Here is a 26,878-nt window from a genome sequence, read left to right as displayed (position 1 = left end):
TATTATGTCCTTGCTGATTTCTGATTTAAAAGGTGATGAACCTATTTCTGTCTTTGTGATGTGGTCTCAAGGGGAAGAGAATAACTTGGTAATTGCAAGAATATGCATTTATTCCAGGGGATTTTGAGAAAGGAAGTTTATTAGCCTACTACTTCAAAGTTCCAAGCATTTCCTCTTACAAGTGCAGACAAAGGATAGAGTAATATATTTTACATAAAAAAAGTTTCAGCATTCCATCTCTAGAATTCATAAAACAAAGATAATTCTGCTGCTAGATATAACAGGATTATTAAAATAAAACAGACATTTAGGAGTCAATGATTAAGTGGTTCACTGAAATGTCATGTATAGAACATCTTAGTGTTTCATTTCAAAATTGCAGCCTGGAATTCTGCCAGGCATATCCCTCCACCAGGATGGTAGGGAGGTCTTGATACAATACAATCACAATCTTCTCTCTTATCTATCTCAGATTCTTCACTCTACTATCATTTGAAAGAAACTGGTCTATGAAGAAATGTGCCTACATACTAAATAAACTAATATATGGAAAGGTAGAAAAACTTAACTCAATTAACATTTTGGATTTTAAGTTTTATGAGAAATTTAAAGGAAAAAAAAAAAAAAGAAAACTAAAACCACAAATGGCTGACAGAAGAAATGCTGAAAATTACGGCTCCATCCAGCCAAACTTCTACTATGTGATGACTTCTTTGTTCTCATTTCCTAACATGGTCGTAAAACAGACAAAGCTCATAAGTGCTTGAGTCTTAAAGTGCAGCAGCTTGTAAATGCACACAAAAGGAAAATTAATAGAAAGCAAATTAAATTAATATATTTATTAACTGTCTAAATCATAGTTTTATTATCAAGATAAGCACAATCATTTCATGCACAGATAAAAGTTTCCATAATAGTTTCTGGGCTCCTAAATTAGTGCTGTTCCCTCTGGCCTATAACTTATCCCAACCTCAACCCCAACTCTCCTAATCCCTGGACCCTCCCCACTTTCTACAGCCTAAAGTACTCTGACCAGGTGTTCACTGTTTTGCAAAGACTTATTTTGAACTCACAAATATACACATGTACACAGAGAGGTTCATACCGCCTCCTGTTTCCTACTTATACTTGTAATTATTACTATAAAACACATAACTGAGTCCCCTACAAAAACAGGACAAGTATTCTCTTATTTTTCTTTTATCTCCACCATCCGGTGCAATGATTTGTAAATTAAGGATACTTAAAATACTAGAAGTATATTTATACTCCACTTAATTTCCATGTTTTTCCTTAAAAATGTTTTCTATGATTGAAAATCTCTGTAATTTGCCACTATGAATCATCGCCTGCAATTATTGAAGTTAACTAAAAGTTATCACACGTTCAGAGGCATCCTCTGCCTTATTCCACTTGATGGCGCCAAAAGGTTTTTAACAATGTATATTTGCACTACTATGATCTCAGATTCTTTCAACTATTTTGATACATGTTCAGTACCCCCAGCTGCCTATTATTGTGGTGTTTTTTAAAGGGCTATGATTGATTTGAAAATGATGAAACAATGAATATAAAATTAAAAAATAAGTTATTGTGGAGTTTTTTTTTAAGTGGATCAGGAAGTTATGGAGAAAATAAAGTATGAAGAAATATGAATGCAAACAATGGTATATTTGAGCTTTTAAAAAATACATAATTCAATCATTCAGTCAATTCTGATCTAACCAAGCAACAGTCAGGTTCAGTTAGGCAAATGCTTTTAAAATTAGGTGAATAAAATACCTATAAAATCATTATTTCTTATTATCCTTTCAGTTCTATTTCACGCACGTGCCTTCATTTCTTTCCCACCCCATCAAAGCTAAAAGACAAGTATAGGGCAAAAAAAATACAGGTAAGAACAGGAATTGATACTTTCAAATTGTAATGCTGGAGAAGACTCTTGAGAGTCCCTTGGACTGCAAGGAGATCAAACCAGTCAATACTAAAGGAAATCAACACTGAATATTCATTGGAAGGGCTGATGTGGAAGTTGAAATTCCAATACTTTGGCTACCTGATGCAAAGAGCCAACTCACTGGGAAATACCCTGATGCTGGGAAGAAAGACTGAAGGCAAAAGGAGAAGGGGGTAGCAGAGGATGAAATGCTTAGACAGCATCACCAACTCAATGCACATGAATCTGAGCAAACTCCAGGAGGTGATAAGGGACAGGGAAGCCTGGTATGCCGCAGTCCATGGGGTCACAAAGAGTCGGATACAACTGAGCAACTGAACAACAAAGAACAGGAAAAGAAAGTAAGATAAGAAAATGGTATAAATAAGAAAATGTCAGGACTAAGTAAGAGGAAGAGCTACTGTTCAGAGTCAAGTGCTTTCACATTCAAGGAACAGAGGAAGTAAAAGGATACATAAAGTTCTTCACATTTATCTTATTTCTAGGATCCAAGCCAGGAGCATAATTTGAATACCTGACAGAATTGTATTTGATTAGCAATATAATACACATTATTTGTTCACAATAGATTCAACAAACACACACATGAAAGCAGGAGTCCTCAAACTGGAAGTGTTCTTTCCTGAAAATATATTTTGAATGTCCTAATTTCACCTATCACTCATTCGATTTGTTTTCCGAAACCTTGGTATTACAGATGTAATTTCTAAATCATTTACAAAAAAAGAGGTAATCAACTTTAAATTAAAGGTAGTTGATGATGATATCTTCTATAATAATATATCCCTTAAAATGTAAGTAATCTAGTAAGTAAGTAAGTACTAAGTGTTTAGATAGGTGCTATTTCCTAAACACAGTATTTTGTGGCCATGTGATCTATGACAATGGAGCTTGATGATCAGAACCAGGTGTACTGGTTGGGGTACTGTAGGACCACCTGACTTCTTAGGTTTCTTCTATATGTGATAAAAACATGACTGAAAAGAAAGGTAAAAAAATCTTAAACAGAAATCATTTTTATTTTTCCTTTATATTATTCTGTGTTTTCTAAATGTTAAGCGACCTTTTATAATGGAAGAAAAATAATGATGACTCTAACCACAGGGACTAGCAGAAAACCAATCCAAAGGCACAGCTGACAGGCTAGACATGAGGGGAGCCCTAGGCACATAATACAGTCTTAAAGAATTCATGTTACCCAGTGTGTTAGGTATTAACTAAGATTAATGAGCTAAGTGGAGCCTCTCTCCTCTAGGAGAGTTTGAAGGGGAGGGGCACTGAACCCAGGGAGCTACAGTCCAGCAACCCAAGCACCCACACAGAAGAAACACAACATCCTGAAGTCATGAGGTGGTAGATCTGTGAGGCTGAGAAAACGGTAGAGAAAGCAGACCTCAAATCAGTAACAGCAGATCCATGCATATATGCAAAATGCCTAGCCTAGAAACTCACCCAATGCTCATTTGGGAAAAGTAAGATCAAACACATTGGTCCACTCTAGCAACTGTATTCCTTGAATTCTCATTCTCTTCCTCCAACATACTCCACTCAGGCCTCTTTATGCTCAGTGAATGAAATAACTGTGCCAAGTACATATTTAACAAGCAGTTGTTTTAATAGACAAGAACAGCACTCACTTCGCTTTCTTCCTAAAGAAACACCTTACCTCCAGAAGCCATGGCTTTAGTTTTCTATCCAACAAAATATCAAATCCCAGGACTTCAAAGCAGACACTTTCACTTCCTGGAGGTTGACCAGGTCTGCACATTCGATACGCATGTAGGACGTGAGGTTCTGCTACAATCAGAGTCTTCACCACCAATTCCTATAAGGATTGTGATTTTAAAAAAAAAATGAAAAGCTTTATTTCTTTGTATCTCATTTATATACATGGAAATAAGGCCTGGATTTATGAACTAGCATCCTGGCCAGGTTCACAAAACTCTATTGTATCTTATCCCTACTGTTGCTCAGACTGCATTTCACCCAACTCATGCCCTGCCTACTGTGGTCCAGGCATGCTCACCTTCTCTAGGCTCTTCACACTAGCTGATCCCTCTCCCTGGAACACTCTTCCCCCAATAATTTAATGTCTGGCTCCCTGATATTCAGAGAGTCTTTCCCTGAGACCTGAGTCAAAAGTAGGCACCCAAACATTATTCCTCACTGTGTCACTACACAGCATAGGCCCAGCTGATCTTTTTTCTTTTTTCTTTTTTAGAGCAGAGTCTTTGTCTGTATCATTTACAACCCCATTCCCAGTCCTTACAATAGTACTTGGCATTCAGTAAATGCTGAAAATCATTTGTGAACAAATAAAATAAAAGTTTGTGAACGTGGCTTGAATTTGTTAAATAGGTAAGCTAGGATCATAAGCACGCCTTCTCAGAAACCATACAAAAGGGGAGGGGATGGGAGGGAAAAAAAATTCCAAGGAGAATAACTACTTCACAAACAACATTATAAAACCTCCATTTAGAGAAAGGCTGAAAGGCCAAGAGGACAAAATTTGGGAGAGTTGGGTTTCTCCATGCAGTGATGATTTTGTAGTTCAAAAGGTTTATCTGAGATCAGAGTAATGCCAATCAACGAACTATCAACATTTTCTGTGAGGACACATAATGCAACTAGGGTGAGTTACTAATGCTAATAAAAGAAAAAGTTGGTTTACTGAAGTCTGAGAAAAATCTATGGGTTGCAGAAAAGCTGTCCCCTGGTTTTTACTTAGAATATATTCTTTTTAAACCCCTCTGTACAGGTAGACAGTATATTAAAAAGCAGAGACATTACTTTGCCAACAAAGGTCCATCTAGTCAAAGCTATGTTTTTCCAGTAGTCAGGTATGGATGTGAGAGTTGGACTATAAAGAAAGCTGAGTGCCAAAGAATTGATGCTTTTGAACTGTGGTGTTGGAGAAGACTCTTGAGAGTCCCATGGACAGCAAGGAGATCCGACCAGTCCATCCTAAGGGAAATCAGTCCTGAATATTCATCAGAAGGACTGATGCTGAAGCTGAAACTCCAATACTTTGGCCACCTGATGCAAAGAACTGACTCATTTGAAAAGACCCTGATGCTGGGAAAGATTGAAGGTGGGAGGAGAAGGAGAAGGGGACGACAGAGGATGAGATGGTTGGATGGCATCATCAACTCAAAGGACATGAGCTTGAGTAAACTCCGGGAGTTGGAGATGGACAGGGAGGCCCGGCGTGCTACAGTCTATGGAGTCGCAAAGAGTCGGACACGAATGAGTGACTGAACTGAACTGAACCATAGGTAGAGGCAATATTGTATGGCAATTAAGAATCTGGCTCCAAAGTCAGACTTTCTGGGTTATTCCAGGCTTTTCTACTTGTTGGATGTGCAACCCCAGTCATGTTGCTTAAACTTTGTGAGTCTCATTTTCCTCAAATGTAAACTGGCAATAATAGTAATAATACCTGCTTTTAAAAGACTGATAGAAGGACAAAATGAGACTCCATGTGAAATGCTTTAGCATAGTGCCTAGAACAGAGTATACCTTCAAGAGGGGTAAGCAACTTAATTACTATTGCTATGTTTATCCTTCATTCTTCAAGAACTCCACCTCATATGTCTGCTTAGCCACAAATATTCGAAGGCCTGGGGAAGCAGCACTTATATGACAGAAAAAAATGGAAGACAAACTTAATTTCACTGTTACCCAGAATCCCAACACAGACTGTATTTGGGTCTATCAGAGATGCCCTATAAGGCTGTTCTCAGAAATTTTATTCAAAATAACAAATTCATGGTATTAATAGCACTACAGATATAAAGAGAAAAGACTATTTTATATAAATCTTGAGATATTATTGAAACTACTTGACTCGGGAAAAAAGTTAAAACCTTGCCTAACAATTGTCTATGTGAAATAAGATATGCCGGGGGTGAGGAGGTAGGGATGAATATTTAGACTCTGAATTGCAAATCTGTGTGTTTTTCTACATAAAAAACAACATATTTTCAAGAATGTAAAGAAAAGATTGCATGTATATGTGAAGTCAGGAATGACATAATCAAACACAAATTCCACTAATGCTTCTAAGAATTTCCAGTATTGATGATTTTTAGATTTTTACCTAAAGTATATAAAAAGCATTCAGTAAGGATGATTTTATGAATGGTTTTAGTCATTTTTAACCTTTATGGCCTGATTTTCTCTTGGTTTCTTATTCATTCTTGACCAGCACAAAAGCACACATAGAGAGTATTGATCAATGTTAGTTTTCATATACAGACAGCTACCTCTTAGATAAATTACCATCAATAAAGTGGTCATTGAAAAAAGTTCTAAGTTAAATTCATGAAATTTTTTGAACTATTAAGATAAAAATTTACTGCACAATTGCCCTCTCTACCTTCTCTTGTCATTCTCTTTTTTATATTATCCCATTGATTGATCTTAAGAAGATATCTGTAAGTATATGCAATTCTTAATAAAGAAGGGAAATTTTAAAATAATTACATAAATACAGTCAGTTTGACAGGATAATTGTAGGAAAGTACTTGGAAGCTATCAGTCTATTATTTTTTAATTGGTTATTTATAAGATAATTAGTATATAACTAATATAGGCAAAATTTATCCATTTATAGAAAAGATCATAAAATTGGTCAGAGCACAGTTACTATGTTCAGGTCATATCTGAAAATTATATTCTAGGCTCTAAATGAAAAGTTAATTTCCATATTCATTAGTATTAGTTGTACTCCTAATTCAATTATGTGGGGAAAGTACCACTTAAAACCAATGTCTGTAAAGCTAATGTGACTCATTTTTCTCTCTGATTGACTCTCTGTATATTGCTCACCAAGACAACCCAACAGGCTCCACCTTTTCACAAAGATTTCCCTGAAGAATCAAAGTGAAGAATTTAGTAAAGAAAAAAAGAACACCAGAGGGCATCTAAAACTTGGTCTCACTGAGCTAGTCATCAAACAGTCCATTCATTAAATCATCCAGGTATCGCAAAGTAGGATCTACCATCAATGAGTTATTTTCTAAAATTGCAAATTTCAACAGTTTGATGCTTCTTACCCACAGGATAGTAAACTATCATTATGAGAATATTTTTGGAATTTCAAAAAAAAATTGGCCTATAAAATACACAGATAAACAAACAGCATTGTTGGAATCAAATTTCTTGTTTGGATGTATTTAGTCTCTCAGGAAGATATAACAGAAAGTTAACAAATTGGTAAGAATTTGACCAAATCCAAGTGACAAACTTCAAAATTTGAAGGAACTGCTAAATTTCTAAAAAAATTTGAATCTGTTGCCAACATTTATAAATCAGGAGACTTATGGTACCTATTGACAAATTAGGAGAACGAAGCACAATGGGCCCAAAATGCCACAAGGCACCAATACACTGGTGCTGAGTAGTGTCTATCCTCCTTAGACCTTGGATGCTCTTCAAATTACCACTGTTCTAAGCATGCCCTATTTTCTTCTATCCAGACTACTTCACTCCTTTTTACTTGTCTGACACCTAACGACCTTTGGGTTTACATTCTGTGACACAGAAAAGAAGATTTAGAAAGAAACAACCAACAAAACATCCGGAAAAGGAAGAAGTATAATGATGCTGATTTTTTTCTCTGATTTTCTCAAGAAAATTGAGTTCAACCAACAATGAATTTTCATGTTCATTTTCCATATCTTTATATAAATATATGTCATTTGTCCCAGAAGGAAAGCAACATCAAATTGTATAGCCCTCATCATGTTAAGTATTTTCAGTAGACATACTCCTCTTAGTATAAGTTTAATATTTCTGCTAAGATTAATAAAAGGGTCTCTTTCATCAAGGTTATTTTCTCATATGTGTTTCCTTTTCTCTCTTAACCATTACCATTTGGAATTGCATCCCCTTCCATGGCTTTAGTTATGAATTTCACCCCATACATACACTGTTAACTGCCTGCTTTTCTACCTGAGAGAGAATTTCAAGTTCAACGTTATCTAAAGTAAAATCCATCATAGCCTAGTGGACTTTTAAAAACTTGATTCAGGTGTCAATTCCTCCAGAAAGTCCTCTTCGTATCTCCATCTACACTATACTTCATCTATACCCTCTATAATATACAGGCTACTATATGTGATGTTAATCTACATCCCCACAGGCATCCAATGCATGCCTATATTTTTGTACTTGATACACTGCATTTCATTAACAATTTATGTGCAGGTTTTTCCTACCAAACTCTTGAGGCTTAGAGTTGTATCATATATCTTCAAATTAACAGCCAGAGATAGGCTTATACTACAGCTTCAACAAATGTTTACTGAATAAATGAATGAATGAACAAATAAATATATAGAACTCTTTTCTCTCATCTGCAAAACTAAGCTCTACATCTTCTTCTCAAAATAAATTTCTTTGTATTCTATTTCAAATAACGCCACACCCATTCACTTCATAATTATTCCTTAGAACTACAGAGGAATCTCTGAATACTTCTTTCCCACCTCCCGATTTTGAACATTCAATTCATCTCTAAGGTCCACCTCATTGTCACCTCTTTCAATTCAGACCATCCTTTTCACTTAAGCTACTCTCAACTGCCCTCCTCTATCTACTCTTGGCCTTCGCTCTAACCCATCTAGCACTCATTCTCAGATTTATCTTTTATATTCATGGCCTTTGGCATTATCACTCTCCTCCCTTAAAAACTGAATGAATCTGTACTGTCCTACCAAGTTAAGCCTTGCTTTTCAGACCTAAAACTTAGTCTTCACATATATTATCATAAGTCCTCATGCTGCCAAGTTGCTGCCAAGTCGCTTCAGTCGTGTCCGACTATCTGCGACCCCATAGACGGCAGCCCACCAGGCTCTGCCGTCCCTGGGATTCTCCAGGCAAAAACACTGGAGTGGGTTGCCATTTCCTTCTCCAATGCATGAAAGTGAAAAGTGAAAGTGAAGTCGCTCAGTCGTGTTCGACTCTTAGTGACCCCATGGACTGCAGCCTACCAGGCTCCTCCATCCATGGGATTTTCCAGGCAAGAGTACTGGAGTGGGTTGCCATTGCCTTCTCCGTAAGTCCTCATGAATCTCCCACAAATACAACATGTGCCAATCTGGACCTCTTTTAACTATTCTCATAGCTCCATGCCTTGACTTACGCTTTGAAAAGTGAAAGTGAAAGTTGCTCGGTCGTGTCCAACTCTTTGGGAGCCCATGGACTGTAGGTTGCCAGGCTCCTCTGTCCATGGAATCCTCCAGGCCAGAATACTGGAGTGGGTAGCCAGTCCCTTCTCCAGGGCATCATCCCAACCCAGGGATCGAACCCAGGTCTTCCTTATTGCAGGCAGATTCTTTAACATCTGAGCCATGAGGGAAGACCAAAAATACTGAAGTAGGTAGCCAATCTCTTCTCCAGCAGATCTTCCCAACCCAGGAATAGAGCCAGGGTCTCCTGCATTGCAGGCAGATTCTTTACCAGCTGAGCTACCAGGGAAGCCCGACTTATGCTTTGGCCTCCACTTAAAATTCCCTTTCCAATCACGAGCAGTAAAAGTACTACTTATCTATTAGTACTACTTATCTACTTATGACAAACTTTACTTTCTTCATTAAAATACACTGTATCTGCCCAATCTAATGTAATCGGTTCTTTATTTTAAATGGTTGATGATCCTTTCAATTAATATGAGGAGAGACAATTAAAATTATGAAATGGTACAATCTTACTGAAATATCACTCCAAAACTTAGCAACATCATGCTGATTTGCTTGTAGGAATTCTGTAAACCATTTGATGGAACGTTTGCTGCCTTTGTTTTCAGTTTCATCCCTTTCAAAACGTTCATTATGCTTGTTCACAGAGTAGTTTGTCAGATGCATGTATAACTGGGTCTGTAACAAGTAAGAACCAAAGTTGTTATCACCTATGAAACTCTAGAACCACGAGGTTTCACAGAAAAGAAAGTATCCAAGCAGAAAAGACAATTTTAAAGTTTAAAATATACAGATTGATAATTTCACTTTCAAATAAAATGCAATGGTACGTTTTTCTAAAAAGGATTGTGAATATAGTCATCTACAAAGTTACTCTGTATGTTACTGAAAATATATCTACCATAGAAGTATGAAAATAATAATGATATGTAAGGTAATTAAATGAAAATGCAAAACTATATATTGCTAAGAAAGAAAAGTGTTCTAAGTCTGAAGTTTGCTTTTCTTAGTTGGTTTGTTTTCATGTTTTTCTAAAATTTTCATCCTAATTTGTTTTGGGAAAAGAATTTTCTAAGACAGCATTCTGAGTCTTTTCAAACAAAAATTTTAAAGTGAAAGTTCAAGTAAGTAGCAGAAACTGAGAAGCGGTTTACCAACCACAACCTCTGCTTTCCCATCCTGACTGGGAGATCACTGTAACTTGTTAACACGACAGAGAGCACTTAGAGTCAGCAGACAGAAACACCACACAGTGCTGTACCCGTGTCTAAATGACTAACTGTAAATTTACAGTGCTCCATATTGGCGCTCTTAGGTCTTAGTCTCTTTATAGTCTTATATTTGTTGACACTGTTATCCTCAAATAAACTTGAAAAAGGACTCAAAATTTAAAACTTCTCATAATTTAATGGCTCCACGTCAATCTATCATAAACACTCACTCATGATCCTACTCCCAGAGACCACTTTAGATAACTATGTTGCATCGCAATTAATATATACTTCAAGCATATGATTACTATTTTGATTTGTTAATAACCAATGATATTTAGATCATATTTTATTTTTACTACAGTTACTTAAGTCTATAGTACTGAAATATTTGAAGTAAATATATAGAACTGACCATATGAGCTATATGTTATTTACTAACCCATATGCCCACAAGTAATTAAGAATTTTTTTTCATTCATTGAACAAAATTTTAGGAACATCCACTACTGGGAGGAATGTGTGCTGGGCACTGTGGACACAAAGATGAACAGGACAGACACAGTCCTTCCCTTCATTACAGTTAGAAAAAGCTTTAAGTGGTATTTAAAAGAAAGTTCATAAATCTCAAGCTTGTCTAAAAGTGCTTGATTTAAAGAAAAAGGAAATTAATCAAACTGTAACATTTCCTGGTTTCCAAACTAGAAATCATTTTTTGTTTGGAAAATAATTTTTGAGGAGCTCTCCATTTGGCAGAATACTAACAGCAATAATAAAAATTCTAGCTATCCTAGTGAAAGAGAAATGAAACTGCATTTTTCTTAAAACATTATCTTTGTAAGTAGGATTGGAAATCCCACAATTTCACATCTACCTTGACAAAAAATCTCCATCTAAACAGTTAATTGTCAGTTGGACATTTGTCACAAGGAGAAGTGATGGCAGCTATGAATCAATAGCAACCTACATTCTCTACCCTAGTTTTCAATGTATAGGCTCAAAATAATTAATTGGGATTACAAAGTTTTACAAGAATTGGTAGACTGATACACTGGTAGCAAAAAAATGAATGTTCATTATATTTCAATTTCTGAAATTCTCTTTTATGATCTCCTTATATATAGTTTATCAATATTTAATTCTTAAGACAAAATGCATAAAATACACATTATTTTAAAAATTAGAAATATGAAGAGGGAAAAAAATATGCAGCAGTCTGCTGTCCCAAAACAACCAAATGGGAGCATTTTGGTTTCCTTTTTCCTCCTTTTTTTCTTAAACTTCTCTTTTACATAGTGACCTCATTATAGATAAAGTTTTGTATTTCACTCTTCAAATTTTTCATACCTTCACGTAGGAATTCAATCATGAAATTCTAGAGATATATGAGGAACACTGAGGTTTATACGAAAGAATATACTTTTTCATACATATGAGAACCGAAGCCAGGAGACTATGTGACTCAACAGTACTTGGCAAAGCAAAACCTAGAGGCCACATCTCCTGACTCTCAATCTTCAGTATGACTTCCTAACCCAGTGTACTTGAGCAAATTATATACATGCAACTTAAGAAACTGGAATAAATCACTTTATTATCCAAATGAGCTTCTAAGTCTTACATTTTCCTTTCTGTCCCCTTCCTCTTTCCTCTCAAAACCTGACTATCTGCCTTATAGTTATATAATCCAGTCTTACCCACACCAACTATTTTAATTATAACCCATGACCTGACAAGCCCCAAATTATGCCTGTAGCTCAGCTCTCTTATCTGAACATCAGACCTAAACTGTATATCCAAATGCCAATAGTATAGATACATTTCAAAGTTATAGGGGCACCTCAAACCAGACACATCAGTTTTTTGCAAAGCCTTTAAAAGCTGCTGTACTCCCTATCACAGTGAATGTCACCCATCCACCCAACTGCCTGTGCCAAAACTCTTGAGTTTTATCCTTAATTTCTCTCTTCATTCCCTCATTCAACAAATCAACCTGCCAGTATATCAATGCTACCTATGTTACCATAGAGATATCTAAAACCTATGTTCTTATTCTTTACTTCAAATTAAGGCATCTTTTCTCTCACACATGGTTAGCCTAGAATACAGTTTCTTATCCCCCTTACTCTAGTCTCTCCCATCCATTTACAGCGCTATCTCACATTCCCCACACTATAGACCAGGTGACCTTTTTAGGACAAAAATCTCATTCCTTCTTTCCCTTGTTTAATATCTTTCAATGCTTCCTTTATTCTAAGGGTAATTTCTATAATCCTAGCCATGGTCTACCAAGATCTGGCCTCTAGGACTTTCCCTCTTGATATATGAACATCCATTCTTTCTTAGTTTGTGCATGCATGTTAAGTTGCTTCAGTCGTGTCTGACTGTGCAACTCTATGAATCATAGCCTCCTAGGCTCCTCTGTTCATGGGATTCTTCAGGCAAGAATACTGGAGCAGGTTGTCATGCCCTCCTCCAGGGGATCTTCCTGACTCGGGGATCAAACCCACATCTCTTAAGTCTTCTGCACTGGCAGCCAGGTTCTTTACCACTAGTACCACCTGGGAAGCCCTTCTTAGTCTGGGCTTCAGCCATGCTGAACACATCTGCTCTCTGCAGATGTAACATGCTCCCTTTTATCTCTGGGCCACTCTTCTGCACGGAGTTTTAACCCATCCCACTCCATGTCTGGCCTAGCTAACTCCTCACTGTTCAAACTATTCACTATTTACTTTATAAACTCCTTCTCTAACCTTCATCTCCAATTGAGTTAGATGCCCCTGCTATACACTGCCATAGTACCCTCAGTTTCTTAAACCATTACACTCATCACTGGGCATTATAATTGCTATCTTATTTTATGCCTCCCCACTAGATTGTTGCTTTGTAAGATCAAGTACATGGTCACTGTTTTTCCAAAACCAGCACAATGTATAGAATGTAGTAGAGTCCAAACATTACTTGGAGACTGGATATATCTACACCTTATGACCTTAAAAGAGGTGATGCTTTCTTTCATCTTCCTTTCCTGTAAAAATTTTGGCAGTTCCCTTATTCTTCCTTGGCCAGGTCTAAAACATTTTTTAGATAACTGAACATAGTAACCTTTATGATCAGTCATTATTTAATTTTGGAAAATGACCACTCGGTGTAGTTAATTATGTGCATAATATTGGAGAAGAGCAATAACCAAGCTTTTGACAAAAATGGGAAACAATCCTTAATTAGGTGTAATTTTTACTATAATTAGTAGATCCAAAAATAGAGGTAGAGGTTAACTGAACTTTTAAGTATGGAGAATAAACTACAGTTTATCTCTCATAAACTATAAATTAGTTTTAACTTTTATCACAAATTATGATAATAAATTATAGTTAGACCTTCATAAACTATACAGGCAAGACTTTCATCTATATGTTATGGCTGCACAAAGGTAATCTTAATGGAAAAATACAAAAATATCCACTAAATAGAATTAAAAATGTACCCCAAAACTGCCAATGTATTTCTATACTTCATAATTAGTTAATGTAAATTTAAAGTCCTCTTTTCTTCCAATAAAAATTAAGAACTCTACTTTCTGATAACTTTTTCTTTTTCTGTTTCATGTACTTTCTTCCACATTCTAAAACATACCTTTCATACAAACCTGCTCAAATACCACCTTTGCCATGAGAAACTGAACAAAATCTATTCCTACACTCAATTCCATTACACTTTATCTGCACTTCTCAATGGAATATTATTTTAATTTATATTTCCATATCAGTCACTTCTATGAAGGACCACTACATACACATACATACTTCAAAATTCAGCCCTGTGCTCACAGCACCCAGAGGGGGTGCCTTTTCCTAATCAGCCTTCCTGGAACAGCAGATACATATTTTTTTCTAATTTTCACAAAGTTGTCTATAAGTTAGAGGCAGTCTTGTTTATATATATAATTCTTCTAGACTATAAAATTCTGACAGGAAGAATTTTTTTCATTTAATGTTTATACACAATGGGTATTTTAAAAAGTAGATCCTGAACAAATGTATAAATTCAGTGTCTAGTACCACTTACCAAGTTGGACTCATTAGGCGGAATGTACTTCTCTGTTCCCATTCGCACAAGTCCATCATGGTAGAGAAATATTTTTAGTGGATCACATGATGTTACCAGGATATAAATTCTTAAATCAAACTTGTAACCTTCCATTAGGAAAGGCTTTTCAATGTATTCTTGAACAATCAAATGATCCTGAGATGGAAGCTTGTCACCATTTCTTATCAAAGAAATCCTAAATTTAAAGAAAAGATTAAAAGAATAATTTTGGAGTCAAGATGTCTACAAAGTTGCAGACAATACTCAAGAGGAAAGTGATTTCATCACATACACACAAAAAAATAGCATAAATATACTGTCAGAAGCAATTTTTGGGAATCCTGGATACAAACCAAAAGCTTGTAATAACCAGGGAACTTGTAATAAAAAAATAAAACAAAAACAAAACAGTTGAATCTCTCTAAAAGAATTCTTAGCATTTTAATTTACTGTGGTACCACTCCATCTCCCGGCTCAGCAGTGTCCTTGAGCAGCAGCCCCTGTTCCTACTATAGGCACTGGTTCTAGAGGGAGAAGAACAGACCTATTCTTGTGGTTGTTTTGTTTGTCCATGTGTTTAAATCAGTTTGGGGGTTCCCTGGAGGATCTCAAAGGATTTGCTTTTATCTTGTCTAATTGAGAACTCTCCCAGTGCTGAGGCAGCTACTTGGGGGAGGGGGTTGGGAGACAAATGCTGACAAACATTTAGAGATAGATGTATTAGTCTCTGCTGCCTAAGGCAACAAATATTTGGGGAAAACAACAGACTAACTGCAAAGACTGGGATAAAAGACTGGGGAATGAGAGTCTTTGGGGAGGAAGGGCTTTGGAAAGCTCTGAAATATTTCTAAGATTCTAGAAGCCCATATGCATGGTCAGGGTTAAACGCATGCTCAGGAAAAGACTTGAGAAGGCCCTAAGCTCTTACTTCTAGCTAACCATCAAGCTCTGTATAAGCAGGAGGTGAAGGTTAAGGCAGAGTTGCAAATGCCTCGCCGAGCACTGAAGGCATGCTACAACATGCATGCACACACTCACACACACACACCATCTGCAAGGACTGGGGGAATTTTTTTGTTCCAAGTGTTTATAGAAATCTCTGTTCAAATACTAACAGATTGGATAATTACAGCTGACCACTGGCCTAATAGAACAGGAACTTCAGAGGCCACACACAATAAAGAATACACACTTTACAAAATTGTTTCAGAAAGGTCACTAAACAAATAAACAACGTCTAGAACAAACAGTAACAAAAAAACCCTGTAGAGGAGAATCTAATTACCAAAGTTGCTACATTACAATATTTACAATGTCCAGTTTTCAACAAAATATCACCAGTCGTGCAAAAAAAAAAAACTACGGCCCATACAAGGAAAAATTCTCAATTAATAGAAACTACACCCAAAGAAATCAAGATATTTTGTTTACTAGACAATAAATTATTTAAATCAACTATTTTAAATTTGCTAAAGAGCTAAAGGAAAGCATGTACCAAGAACAGAAGGAAATCATAGGAATAATATCTCACCAAATGCAGAATATCAGTAGAGACAGAAATTATATTTTAAAGGTGGTGGGGAAGGTGGGCAGAAGCCAAACAGAAATTCTGAAGTTGAAAAGTACAGTAACTGAAACAAAAATTCATTGGAGGGATTAAACACAAGATTTGGGAAGGCAGAAAAGAATCAGCAAACTTGAAGATAAATCAATTGAGATTAGTCTGAGAAATAAGAAAGTAAAAATAAAAGAAAAATGAACTGACTTGAGAGTCTTACAAGACAATATCAATAATATCAACATGCTCATAATGGCAGTCTCAAAATATGAAAAAGGGGAAAAAATACTCTGAAGAATTAATGGCTGGAAATCTCCCAATCTGATGAAAAATATTATCCTACACATCCAAGAGGCGTAATAACCAACAATTAGGAATCTATTTTACTATTTTTTCATATTAGAGCTCAACCATGAGCAAATGCTGACATTTATTCTTTCTCCCAATTCTTTAAAAATTTTATGTATTCCAGATGAAAAATACCTACCCATGACCCATTGCACCATTAGCTGGTTTTACTATAAAAGTCTTCTGCTTTCTTTTTTTCTTTAATTCTTTCATATAGTTTTGAAATTGTGTATATTCAGCAGGGAAGATCCATGTTCGAGGAACAAAGGCATAATCCAGAGGCCGGGACTTGATCATTCTGTAAATTAGAGATAATATGAAAAGTACTTTCTATTCCAACTTGTCTAAACTTCCCTTCTCTGTGCTACTGACATTTACTACAATGATTTAAATTCCCTCCATTTCTTCATTTATTGAGCCATTCATTGACTCATTTTTTAAAATGCCTATTAATCACCTAGTACTTGTTAAGCACTATTCTAGATACTAGGGATACAGTAGTGAAAAAAAGACAAGAATTTCTGCCCTATGTACTAATTTACATATTAATAGATCAAATGTTTGATTATATGCTATATATTGGGCACTGAGGATTAACATGGTCTTGGTTCTAAGGTATTTACATACAAGCCATTAATTAAATACAATGTGATAGTTGCAAAAAAAGGTATATAAGGCAAAATAAAATGTGGAAGGCATCATTAACTCTGGCTCTGGGATGAGGGTGGTCAGTATGGTTCACAGCCAGATGTCATTCATGCCTCTTAAAAGAAGATTTGGAGTTCACTGGGTCATACAAAGGGAGGAATTTTCAAATTGACTTTTACCCCAGTACTTTTTGAGTGTTACTACTTCTGTGAGAAAACCAGTGAAGCCTCTGAGTCAGCAGAGGTTTTGCTTATATGAACTACTATCTACCTACACATGTGTTTTTATTGCTATAATGTTTGTCCTGACATTTTTGTATTTGCTATAAATCAGGCTGCCTATACGATACATAACTTAGGGATATTGATACAATACTAGATATAAAATGCTTGCTTTTGATTAATCCAAATGCTATTTATTTCATACACACTGTTTCTCAATGACAATTTTTAAATCAACAGAAATATTTTAAATTATTTTCTATAAAAGAAAAATCCGATTGTTTCAAAAAGCCTTCTTTATAAATGTATGCAAGTCTTTTATAGATGAGCAAATATTATTCCCAAATGAGATTAGTCAAAATTAAAATGGGACCCTAGTATACAATATGCACAGAAGTAGGGCCATTTTGTAAGACTAGAGTGTGGAATATATAAGCCACTGGACTCCATGACTAGAAGGTCACACAGTTATACTTCAAGTGCTCTTTCAAGAGAACCCTGTAAAAAAATGTATGTTTCCACTATGAGAAGAAAAATAATAACTCCAACTCCATCTATCAAATCCAAAATAAACCAACCAGCTAAACAACCTCACTACAAAATAGGCTAACGTTGATTGGTCTGAAACACACAAACACACACAAATCTAATGGAAGCACAATAACATTGCTAATGTACCATCTTTGCTTCCAACACCCTTACATGTATTTATATTTTTATAAATAAATTTGTAACAATCATATAAAATTAGATTAAGTTAAATCTTTAATAGAACAATATATTTAAAACTAACCATGAAGTGTTTATGAATAATACCATTTCTTCATATATACATTTGAAAAAAATCCAAGCATACATATATTCAAGAAAAATACTTTATTCAATTTAGGGGATCTAGCACAAATCACTTAATGTAAAAATATGTAACTTCAAAAGAGACAAGCAGTCTTACTTAGGAATTTGGGATACTGGAATAATTTTTGCTCAGAGTTTTATCATAGATTTACTAAATGATATTGAACATGTTTTTTTTAACTCTATTTTTAATATTACTTAGTCATCACTTTTTACCTAATAGAAGATCTTTTTTTCACTCAAGGAGACTTGCAAGGATTCTACAGAATGGAAAACTGCCTAACTGCAATAGCCTACTAATGGGTCTACATTTAACCCCCTTGCCTCTCCTGGGCCATAGAGACTTCTGTTCTCTACAAAGCAGCCAGAAGGATCTTGTAAAAATGCAAATTTGGTCATATTATCAACTTCATCTCCCCCTCCTCTTCTGTGGCATTTAGGATAAAGATTCTCATCCTGAAAAATCACTCTTGAACTTATCTCCGCCACTGCTCCCCATCAACCTCTCTGTGCTCCAGCTACATTGGCCTTATTTCAGAATCTTGACTATCCATGTTTTCTCCCAGCACAGGACCTAGGCCCAGACTATTCTTCTTGCCCAGAAGGCTATTACATACCATCTTCACCAATAAACTCTTACTCATCATTCATATTTCAGCTTCCATATCTCTTCCTCAGGGAAACTCTCCAAAGCTTCCCTAAGTTAGAAGTCCTTCACTATGCACTAATTTAGGACTACATAGCTCTACTTCACAGCACATATCACAACTGCAATGCAAGGCTGTAAAGGCCATGACTCTGCTTTTGATCACCTCATGTGCTCAGAGCCTAGCACAATGCCTGGCATTTAATAGACACTTAATAAACATGTGTTTAAAAAAAAAAATAAATAAATAAACATGTGCTAAATAGAAATAAATGACTTAAAAGAAAAGAATTAGAGGTTAATTCCCATTCCTCTGAAGTCCATCCTTCTTGTAATTCCTATGTTAACAAACCACACCCTCCATACAACATCCTAATCCAGAAACCTAAGAATCTTGGAGACTCAATTCTCACATCAGAGCAGTTTTCAAGTCCCAGAAATGCCATGTTCTTCATATCTTTCAGATTTATTTTCTCTTCCTCATTCGTCCTATCTCTTTTTTGGATCAATAGACGTTCATTATTTCTGAACCAGATAATGACAAGCATCTCTTCCAGGGCTTTCACTCTCTGGAACCTTCATTGAATCCATTATCTTATGGTGCCACCAAAACTACCTAAAACAGATTATTTCTCTGCTTAGGCCCATTAAATAGCTCCTCATTTCTCTGAGGACAGGCAGAAATATTTGTTGAGTAAAGAGATTAAAGAATCAATGATTAAATGATTAAACAAAATACAATAATACAGTGTACACAGCTTAGTCTTTACATTTATTTCCAGCATCATCTGAGGTTGAGCTTCCCAATATCCTACTTAACCATAAAAATTGCTTGAGGTTCTCCCAAACATATCATGTGATTTAAGTCTCCATATACCTTCTCCCACTGTTGTCTTTGCCTACAATTTTCTTATCTTCTTCTCAAAGGGTGAACTCCTTTACTCCTTTCAATATCCATCTCATAATTTAATTTCTCCAGAAACCCTTCCCTGCTGTCTCATAAAGAATCTCTCCCACCATCTTTGTCACACAATCTCTACCTCGAATGTGATAGCACCAAACTATTTATGTATCAGTGCTCCTCTCTTAATAAAATGTGAGTTCTAGGCAGAAACTCGGCTTTAATTAACTTGTTTACTTCAAAGCTAGCAGTCTCAAGGGCATACAATAGACACGCAAAAAATATTGTTGTGTGAATGGATTATAAGTTTTCACATAGATGAATTCTAATATTTCTTGAATTACATGCATCTTCTAACCTTTATCTGTGAAAGAATCCTCTTTTTAATATTTTTCTCAATTTATCAACTTTCTGAAAATAAAAAATCTAATAAACAGAAATATAAACTGCACAAAAATTCTGTAATATACTCATTATAACACTTTACCTGTTAACAGTTTTTCCCATGAAAGCATATTATTACTCTAAATAATGGTCTTCAAAAAAATAAATATCTGTGCATGTAGCCCTGAGTAGGCACATATGCATGTGTTCTATGTGTGTGCACACAGGCACCTACTACAGTGCTTGGCACATATCAGATGCTCAGTAACCAGTATTCTGAACACACCCACATGAGGGATAAAGTGTGACAAATTCGTCTGTGCAGGGTTTAACTGAAAATAAGCATACATTGAACGTTATATACAGGAATATATATACAGAAATGTATATATACAGGAATGTTATATACAGGAATGTATATTGAATGTATATTGAATGTTATATACAGAAAATTTCTTACATTTAAACGAAAAATTTATTTTGCTGGAGAGATAGCAAGTTGCAGTGAAAAGAACCCTGAAATTCTAAAGACCAAGATCCTACTCCAGCTCTGCTCTTAACTTTGACTTTACACAAGGTATTCATGTCTCTGACCCTCAATTACCTCCTCTGCAAAGTCAAAGAAGAGAACCAGTAAAATTTTAAGACCCTTCCAGCTCTGAAATTCTATCTCTTCCATTGAAATTCCATTTAAAATCAATGTTAATTTGTTAAAGATAGCACTATGTAATTTTTAATAGGTCTTCTCTATTACAAGAAAATGAAGATTACTTGGTCATATTTCTCGCTAGGAAATCCTTCCTACAGATCTCCCCCATTCCTGGAAAATGGTTGATCCTCTGCAAAATAAAAAGGTAAACATTAATATTCTCATTGATCTAATGAATATATTCATTTATACTATGATACAGTTACAGTCAGCCTTTGAGTTTCGTGTGTTTTAGTAAGAGACTAAAGGCTAAAAAAAATAAATAAAATAAAATAAAACAACTGGTGAAAATGGACTTGCTGTCTAGTCAATTTTGTACAAGTCACTACAAAAACAGGTAACAGAGAACTATACAAAATCTCAATTGCCTAAAATTCCATGTATTTGGCTTTTATTTTTTAACATTCTTGTATTACATTCTAATAATAAAATAATGAAGCCAAACTACACATAGCTGACATCACAAGGGATAGCTGTATTCAGATCCCTTTATGCAATCTATTCCATGTCGTTCATCTGTATGCATAATGCAAAGCACCAGCCTAGGAAGAGCTTTCCTCTATCAATTCTTCCTTAAAGATGGAAAGAGGTTAAAGTTAAATTTGAAAGGATGCAGTGTTCAGGCAACAGGCTACTCAGGTAAATTGTGTTGTGTGTATAGTCGCTAAGTCGTGTCCGACTCTTTTCAGGACCCCATGGACTGTAGCCCGCCAGGTTCTTCTGTCCATGGGATTTCTCAGGCAAGAATACTGGAGCTGGTTGACATTTCCTTCTCCAGAGGATCTTCACAACCCAGGGATCAAACCTGTGTATCCTGCATTGTCAGGAGGATTCTTTACTGCTGAGCCACCGAGGAAGCCCATTCAGGCAAGAATACTGAAGTGGGTTGCCATCTCCTCCTCCAGAGAATCTTGCAAACATAGGGATGCAACCCGTGTCTCCTGTGTCTCCTGCATTGCAGGCAGATTCTTTACCCACTGAACCATCAGGGCCACCAGGGAGAAATGAATTAATATGTCAACATATTAAGAACTCTACCTAAAGAAAACTATAATGGAATTCATAGAATTTTACTACTGACCAATAATTGGTCATGATTAATTTCCTACCTGGTAATTTTGCAGCTCCGCAATCTTCTCTTGCTGAACAGCAGAATCACACCATATAAGATTGCTTGTTTCATCCTCATCTGGCGTTTTCATAAATCCCATTTCATCTATTACTAAACGAACTGCAAGTAAACCAAAATTAAAATGTTTCTGAAACACAGTCATTGTGAAAATATTATATATGTGTATATATATATGTATACTATATATATATACATATATATATCAATTTTAGCTCACAGTATTTTATCTGTAAAATTTCCATTAGTTATAGCATAACCTTAACTTAGGTACAACAAATTATCTAAAGATGGATTATACTCAACAGCAACAGAGAACTGCTTTTAGTTGGCACCCAAAATCCTTAGTTTCAATTTTCTGAGATATAACAGGTACACAACACTGTTAAAGAGCTTAGTGATTATTCATAGTTCAGTGAAGACACACACACACAGCTGACACAACACCTCGACTCATGAAAATGTACTTTTATGACTTTTTCATGACCTTCGGCTAGGTACAAAAGGAAAGGATAAAAATAGTCCCTGATCATCAGACCCATCCTATACTTTCCACCTCTCTAATTCAAATTATTTTTAGCAGCTAAAACCAAGTCAGTTATACTGACACAGGATACAAAATAATAAAGCAGAATTATAATAGAGATCTAGAAACTCTGGCCCTCCCATCGGCTCCTGACCCTCTAATCCTAAGCACAAAAAATATGTTCAGTGAAAATTTTGCTTTATAGATTCCACAATATTGCATATAACAATTAACATATTGATATATTTCTTCCAATGAATTTCAAGTTTAGAATAAGGATCAGAAAATACTTAGGATAAATTTTTGGTTCCAATAGAATTTGGAGTCTTAATATAATGGTGTAACCAGATAGGAGTGTTTCAATGCCTACTTTCCTTTTATTGCCCATAGATAGGAAGATATAGTAAAAAAGGGTTAATTGTCTAAGTGTACTTGGTTCAAGTATGAAACTAATGACCAGATACCAGTTGGTCTCAAGTCCAAGGGACTCTTGATTTCTTTTTGATCGTGGAGACAGAACAGGCTTTTTATGTAATAATGCCTGGAACACAGGCATAATAATGGAAGAGGACAGTGACTGGAGACGAATGAAGTTAGGGAGAGGACTGTTGGGGTGAAGCTAATTTTTTCCATGAGCAGCTTGATAAAACTTGGGGTTGTTCTGAAGGCCCAGGTGACAACATACAGTACAAATTTGGGGAAAGGGCTGTTCCTCTCTCTGCCTCAGACTAACAAGTAGCATTTACATCCTGAGGCTCAGGAGCTTCTGTGTCATCTAGAGCTCATGGGGAGGGGGAGGACCTTAGTGACACAGCCAGGGAAGAGTTCTTTTAACTGGCTCACAAGCAGGAAACAATGGCAAGGTCAGAACCGCAACTTAGAAGCAGATGTGGTCCCAAGTACATGCAAGTCATTGTCCTAGGCCTCTCAGAAATCACTAGGGAGAACTCGATGAGAGAAATGACACTGAGGGTAGTTATGGACAGAGGGAGTATAACGGGCTACTAAAATGTGGGTACTCATGTATACATGAGCTGGTGAAGATGGAAACATTGAGGATACATAACAATGGTGGAAATAATCCATTCTTTCTCTAAATTCACAAAATCAAATTTGTAAGGTCAGTCTTATATAAATCTCTCTTACTATGAAATTCAAAGCTTGAAGAGCTGAAAGACTTGAACTTCAAAAAAAATATAATGCTGGGCATTAAACTGTCACTTTTTTTCAGCTAAGTTATATACTCATATTTTTGTTTGAAATGAAATTTTAGAAATCAACTGGCATACTTTTGGAGTATAACATCCTCCATTGCATAGAAAAGAAATTCCTTTAATACGTCAGTTCTAAATACAAGGTTGTTAGCAGCCAAAGTCTAAATGCGTGCTTTTAAATGTTGGCCTTTTAGGAAAGTGAAACAAAGTGAAAGTTGCTCGGTCATGTCTGACTTTTTGCAACCCCATCGACTATACAGTCCATGGAATTCTCTGAACCAGAATACTGGAGTGGGTAGCCTTTCCCTTCTCCAGGGGATCTTCCCAACCCAGGGATTGAACTCAGGTCTCCCACATTGCAGGCAGATTCTTTACCAGCTGAGTCTTTCAGAAGTTCTCTTAAAAAAAGAAGTGAAATAATTGCCCCAATATATAGTTTCTACCAAAACAAATTCCCTTATTGGTAAGACAGAGATAACCACACCAACCATTTTTCTCACATTTCCCCTTGCATAATTAAGTACTCCCCTTCTACAATCTGTCTTGTCTCCATTTAATAAAAATTGCCAAATATACGTTGCTCACAAATTTGGCCTACTTCTTTTTTTTTGCCTTGACCCATTTCACTATAGGGGACTGGAATGCAAAAGTAGGAAGTCAAGAAACACTTGGAGTAACAGGAAAATTTGGCCTTGGAGTACAGAATGAAGCAGGGCAAAGGCTAATCGAGTTCTGCCAAGAGAACGCATAGGTCACAGCAAACAGTCTCTTCCAACAACACAAGAGAAGACTTCACACATGGACATCACCAGCTGGTAGACACCGAAATCAGATTGATTATATTCTTAGCAGCCAAAAATGAAGAAGCTGTAGACAGTCAAAAAAACAAGACCGAGAGCTGACTGTGGCTCAGATTATGAACTCCTTATTGCCAAATTCAGACTGAAATTGAAGAAAGTGGAGAAAACCACTAGACAATTCAGGAATGACTTAAATCAAATCCTTTATGACTATACAGTGGAAGTGAGAAATAGATTTAAGGGACTAGATCTGATAGACAGAGTGCCTGATGAACTATGGGCGGAGGTTCGTGACATTGTACAGGAGACAGGAATCAAAACCATCCCCAAGAAACAGAAATGTAAAAAAGCAAAAGGGCTGTCTGAGGAGGCCTTACAAATAGCTGTGAAAAGAAGGGATGCGAAAAGCAAAGGAGAAAAGAAAAGATATACCCATTTGAATGCAGAGTTCCAAAGAATAGCAAGGAGAGATAAGAAAGCCTTCCTTAGCGATCAATGCAAAGAAATAGAGGAAAACAATAGAATGGGAAAGACTAGAGATCTCCTCAAGAAAATTAGAGATACAAAGGGAATATTTTATGCAAAGATGGGCTCAATAAAGGACAGAAGTGGTATGGACCTAACAGAAGCAGAAGATATTAAGAAGAGGTGGCAAGAATACACAGAAGAACTGTACAAAAAATATCTTCACGACCCAGATAATCACGATGGTATGATCACTTACCTAGAGCCAGACATCTTGGAATGTGAAGTCAAGTGGGCCTTAGGAAGCATAACTAAGAACAAAGCTAGTGGAGGTGATGGAATTCCAGTTGAGCTATTTCAAATCCTAAAAGATGATGCTGTGAAAGTGCTGCACTCAATATGCCAGCAAATTTGGAAAACTCAGCAGTGACCACAGAACTGGAAAAGGTCAGTTTTCATTCCAATCCCAAAGAAAGGCAATGCCAAAGAATGCTCAAACTGCAGCACAATTGCATTCATCTCGCACACTAGTAAAGTAATGCTTAAAATTCTCCAAGCCAAGCTTCAGCAATACGTGAACCGTGAAATTCCAGATGTTCAAGCTGGTTTTAGAAAAGGCAGAGGAACCAGAGATCAAAATGCCAACACCCGGTGGATCATCGACAAAGCAAGAGTTCTGGAAAAACATCTATTTCTGCTTTATTGACTATGCCAAAGTCTTTGACTGTGTGGATCACAATAAACTGTGGAAAATTCTGAAAGAGATGGGAATACCAGACCACCTGACCTGCCTCTTGAGAAATCTGTATGCAGGTCAGGAAGCAACAGTTAGAACTGGACATGGAACAACAGATTGCTTCCAAATAGGAAAAGGAGTACGTCAAGGCTGTATATTGTCTCCCTGCTTATTTAACTTATACGCAGAACACATCATGAGAAATGCTGAGCTGGAGGTAGCACAAGCTGGGATCAAGATTGCCAGGAGTAATATCAATAACCTCAGATATGCAGATGACACTAACCTTATGGCAGGAAGTGAAGAAGAACTAAAGAGCCTCTTGATGAAAGTGAAAGAGGAGAGTGAAAAAGTAGGCTTAAAGCTCAACATTCAGAAAACTAAGATCATGGCATCCAGTCCCATCACTTCATGGCAAATAGATCGGGAAACAGTGGGTGACTTTATTTTTCTGGGCTCCAAAATCACTGCAGATGGTGACTGCAGTCATGAAATTAAAAGACGTTTACTCCTTGGAAGGAAAGTTATGACCAACCTAGACAGCACATTAAAAAGCTGAGACATTACTTTGCCAACAAAGGTCCGTCTAGTTAAGGCTATGGTTATTCCAGTGGTCATGTATGGATGTATAGTTGGACTATAAAGAAAGCTGAGCACAGAAGAATTGATGCTTTTGAACTGTGGTGTTGGAGAAGACTCTTGAGAGTCCCTTGGACTGCAAGGAGATCCAACCACTCCATCCTAAAAGAGATCAGTCCTGGGTGTTCATTGGAAGGACTGATGTTGAATCTGAAACTCCAATACTTTGGCCACCTGATGTGAAGAGCTGACTGATGCTGGGAAAGATTGAGGGCAGGAGAAGAAGTGGACGACAGAGGATGAGATGGTTGTATGGCATCACCAACTCAATGGACATGGGTTTGGGTGGACTCCGGGAGCTGGTGATGGACACGGAGGCCTGGCGTGCTGCAATTCATGGGGTCGCAAAGAGTCGGACACGACTGAGCGACTGAACTGAACTGGTAGAGCTTTCAGAAGCTGTTCTGGAGTTTTCAAAATAGGAATCCATGTAACAACTCTCTGAATTTTAGATACAGATGACACTTAATGTTACTCAATTTAAATTTTGATTCATATTTTATTTAGGCAGTATGATATAGTAAAAAGAACACTAAATTTGGAAGCAAATTAATTCAGGTTAAAGTTCTACTTTTGCCATCTGTACAAGCTTGAGGAAGTTGCTCTTACTGAGCTTTCATTTATTCAACTGTGCCTAAGA

At 36.3% G+C, this 26,878-nt stretch overlaps 1 protein-coding gene across 13 annotated transcripts in view; it reads right to left on the bottom strand.

The window, feature by feature from the left end:
• Window positions 1-26,878, bottom strand: part of TTLL7 (tubulin tyrosine ligase like 7) — a 201,875-nt gene that overhangs the window by 115,176 nt on the left and 59,821 nt on the right. For all 13 annotated transcript variants that reach the window (XM_081490151.1, XM_081490148.1, XM_081490147.1 and 10 more), the window contains exons 4-9: window positions 21,839-21,960; window positions 20,792-20,859; window positions 16,505-16,663; window positions 14,439-14,655; window positions 9,673-9,837; window positions 3,624-3,782 (exon numbers count right to left, since the gene is read on the bottom strand). In XM_081490151.1, the coding sequence (XP_081346277.1) occupies window positions 3,624-3,782; window positions 9,673-9,837; window positions 14,439-14,655; window positions 16,505-16,663; window positions 20,792-20,859; window positions 21,839-21,960 (890 nt within the window). The remainder of the gene's footprint in view (window positions 1-3,623; window positions 3,783-9,672; window positions 9,838-14,438; window positions 14,656-16,504; window positions 16,664-20,791; window positions 20,860-21,838; window positions 21,961-26,878) is intronic.

Source organism: Giraffa tippelskirchi, chromosome 5 (assembly GCF_054371585.1).
Source record: "Giraffa tippelskirchi isolate mGirTip1 chromosome 5, T2T-mGirTip1v1.2.pri, whole genome shotgun sequence".
Lineage (NCBI taxonomy): Eukaryota > Metazoa > Chordata > Mammalia > Artiodactyla > Giraffidae > Giraffa > Giraffa tippelskirchi.
The sequence above is the reverse complement of the archived record's forward strand: the minus strand, read 5'-3'. Positions and strand labels throughout refer to the sequence as shown.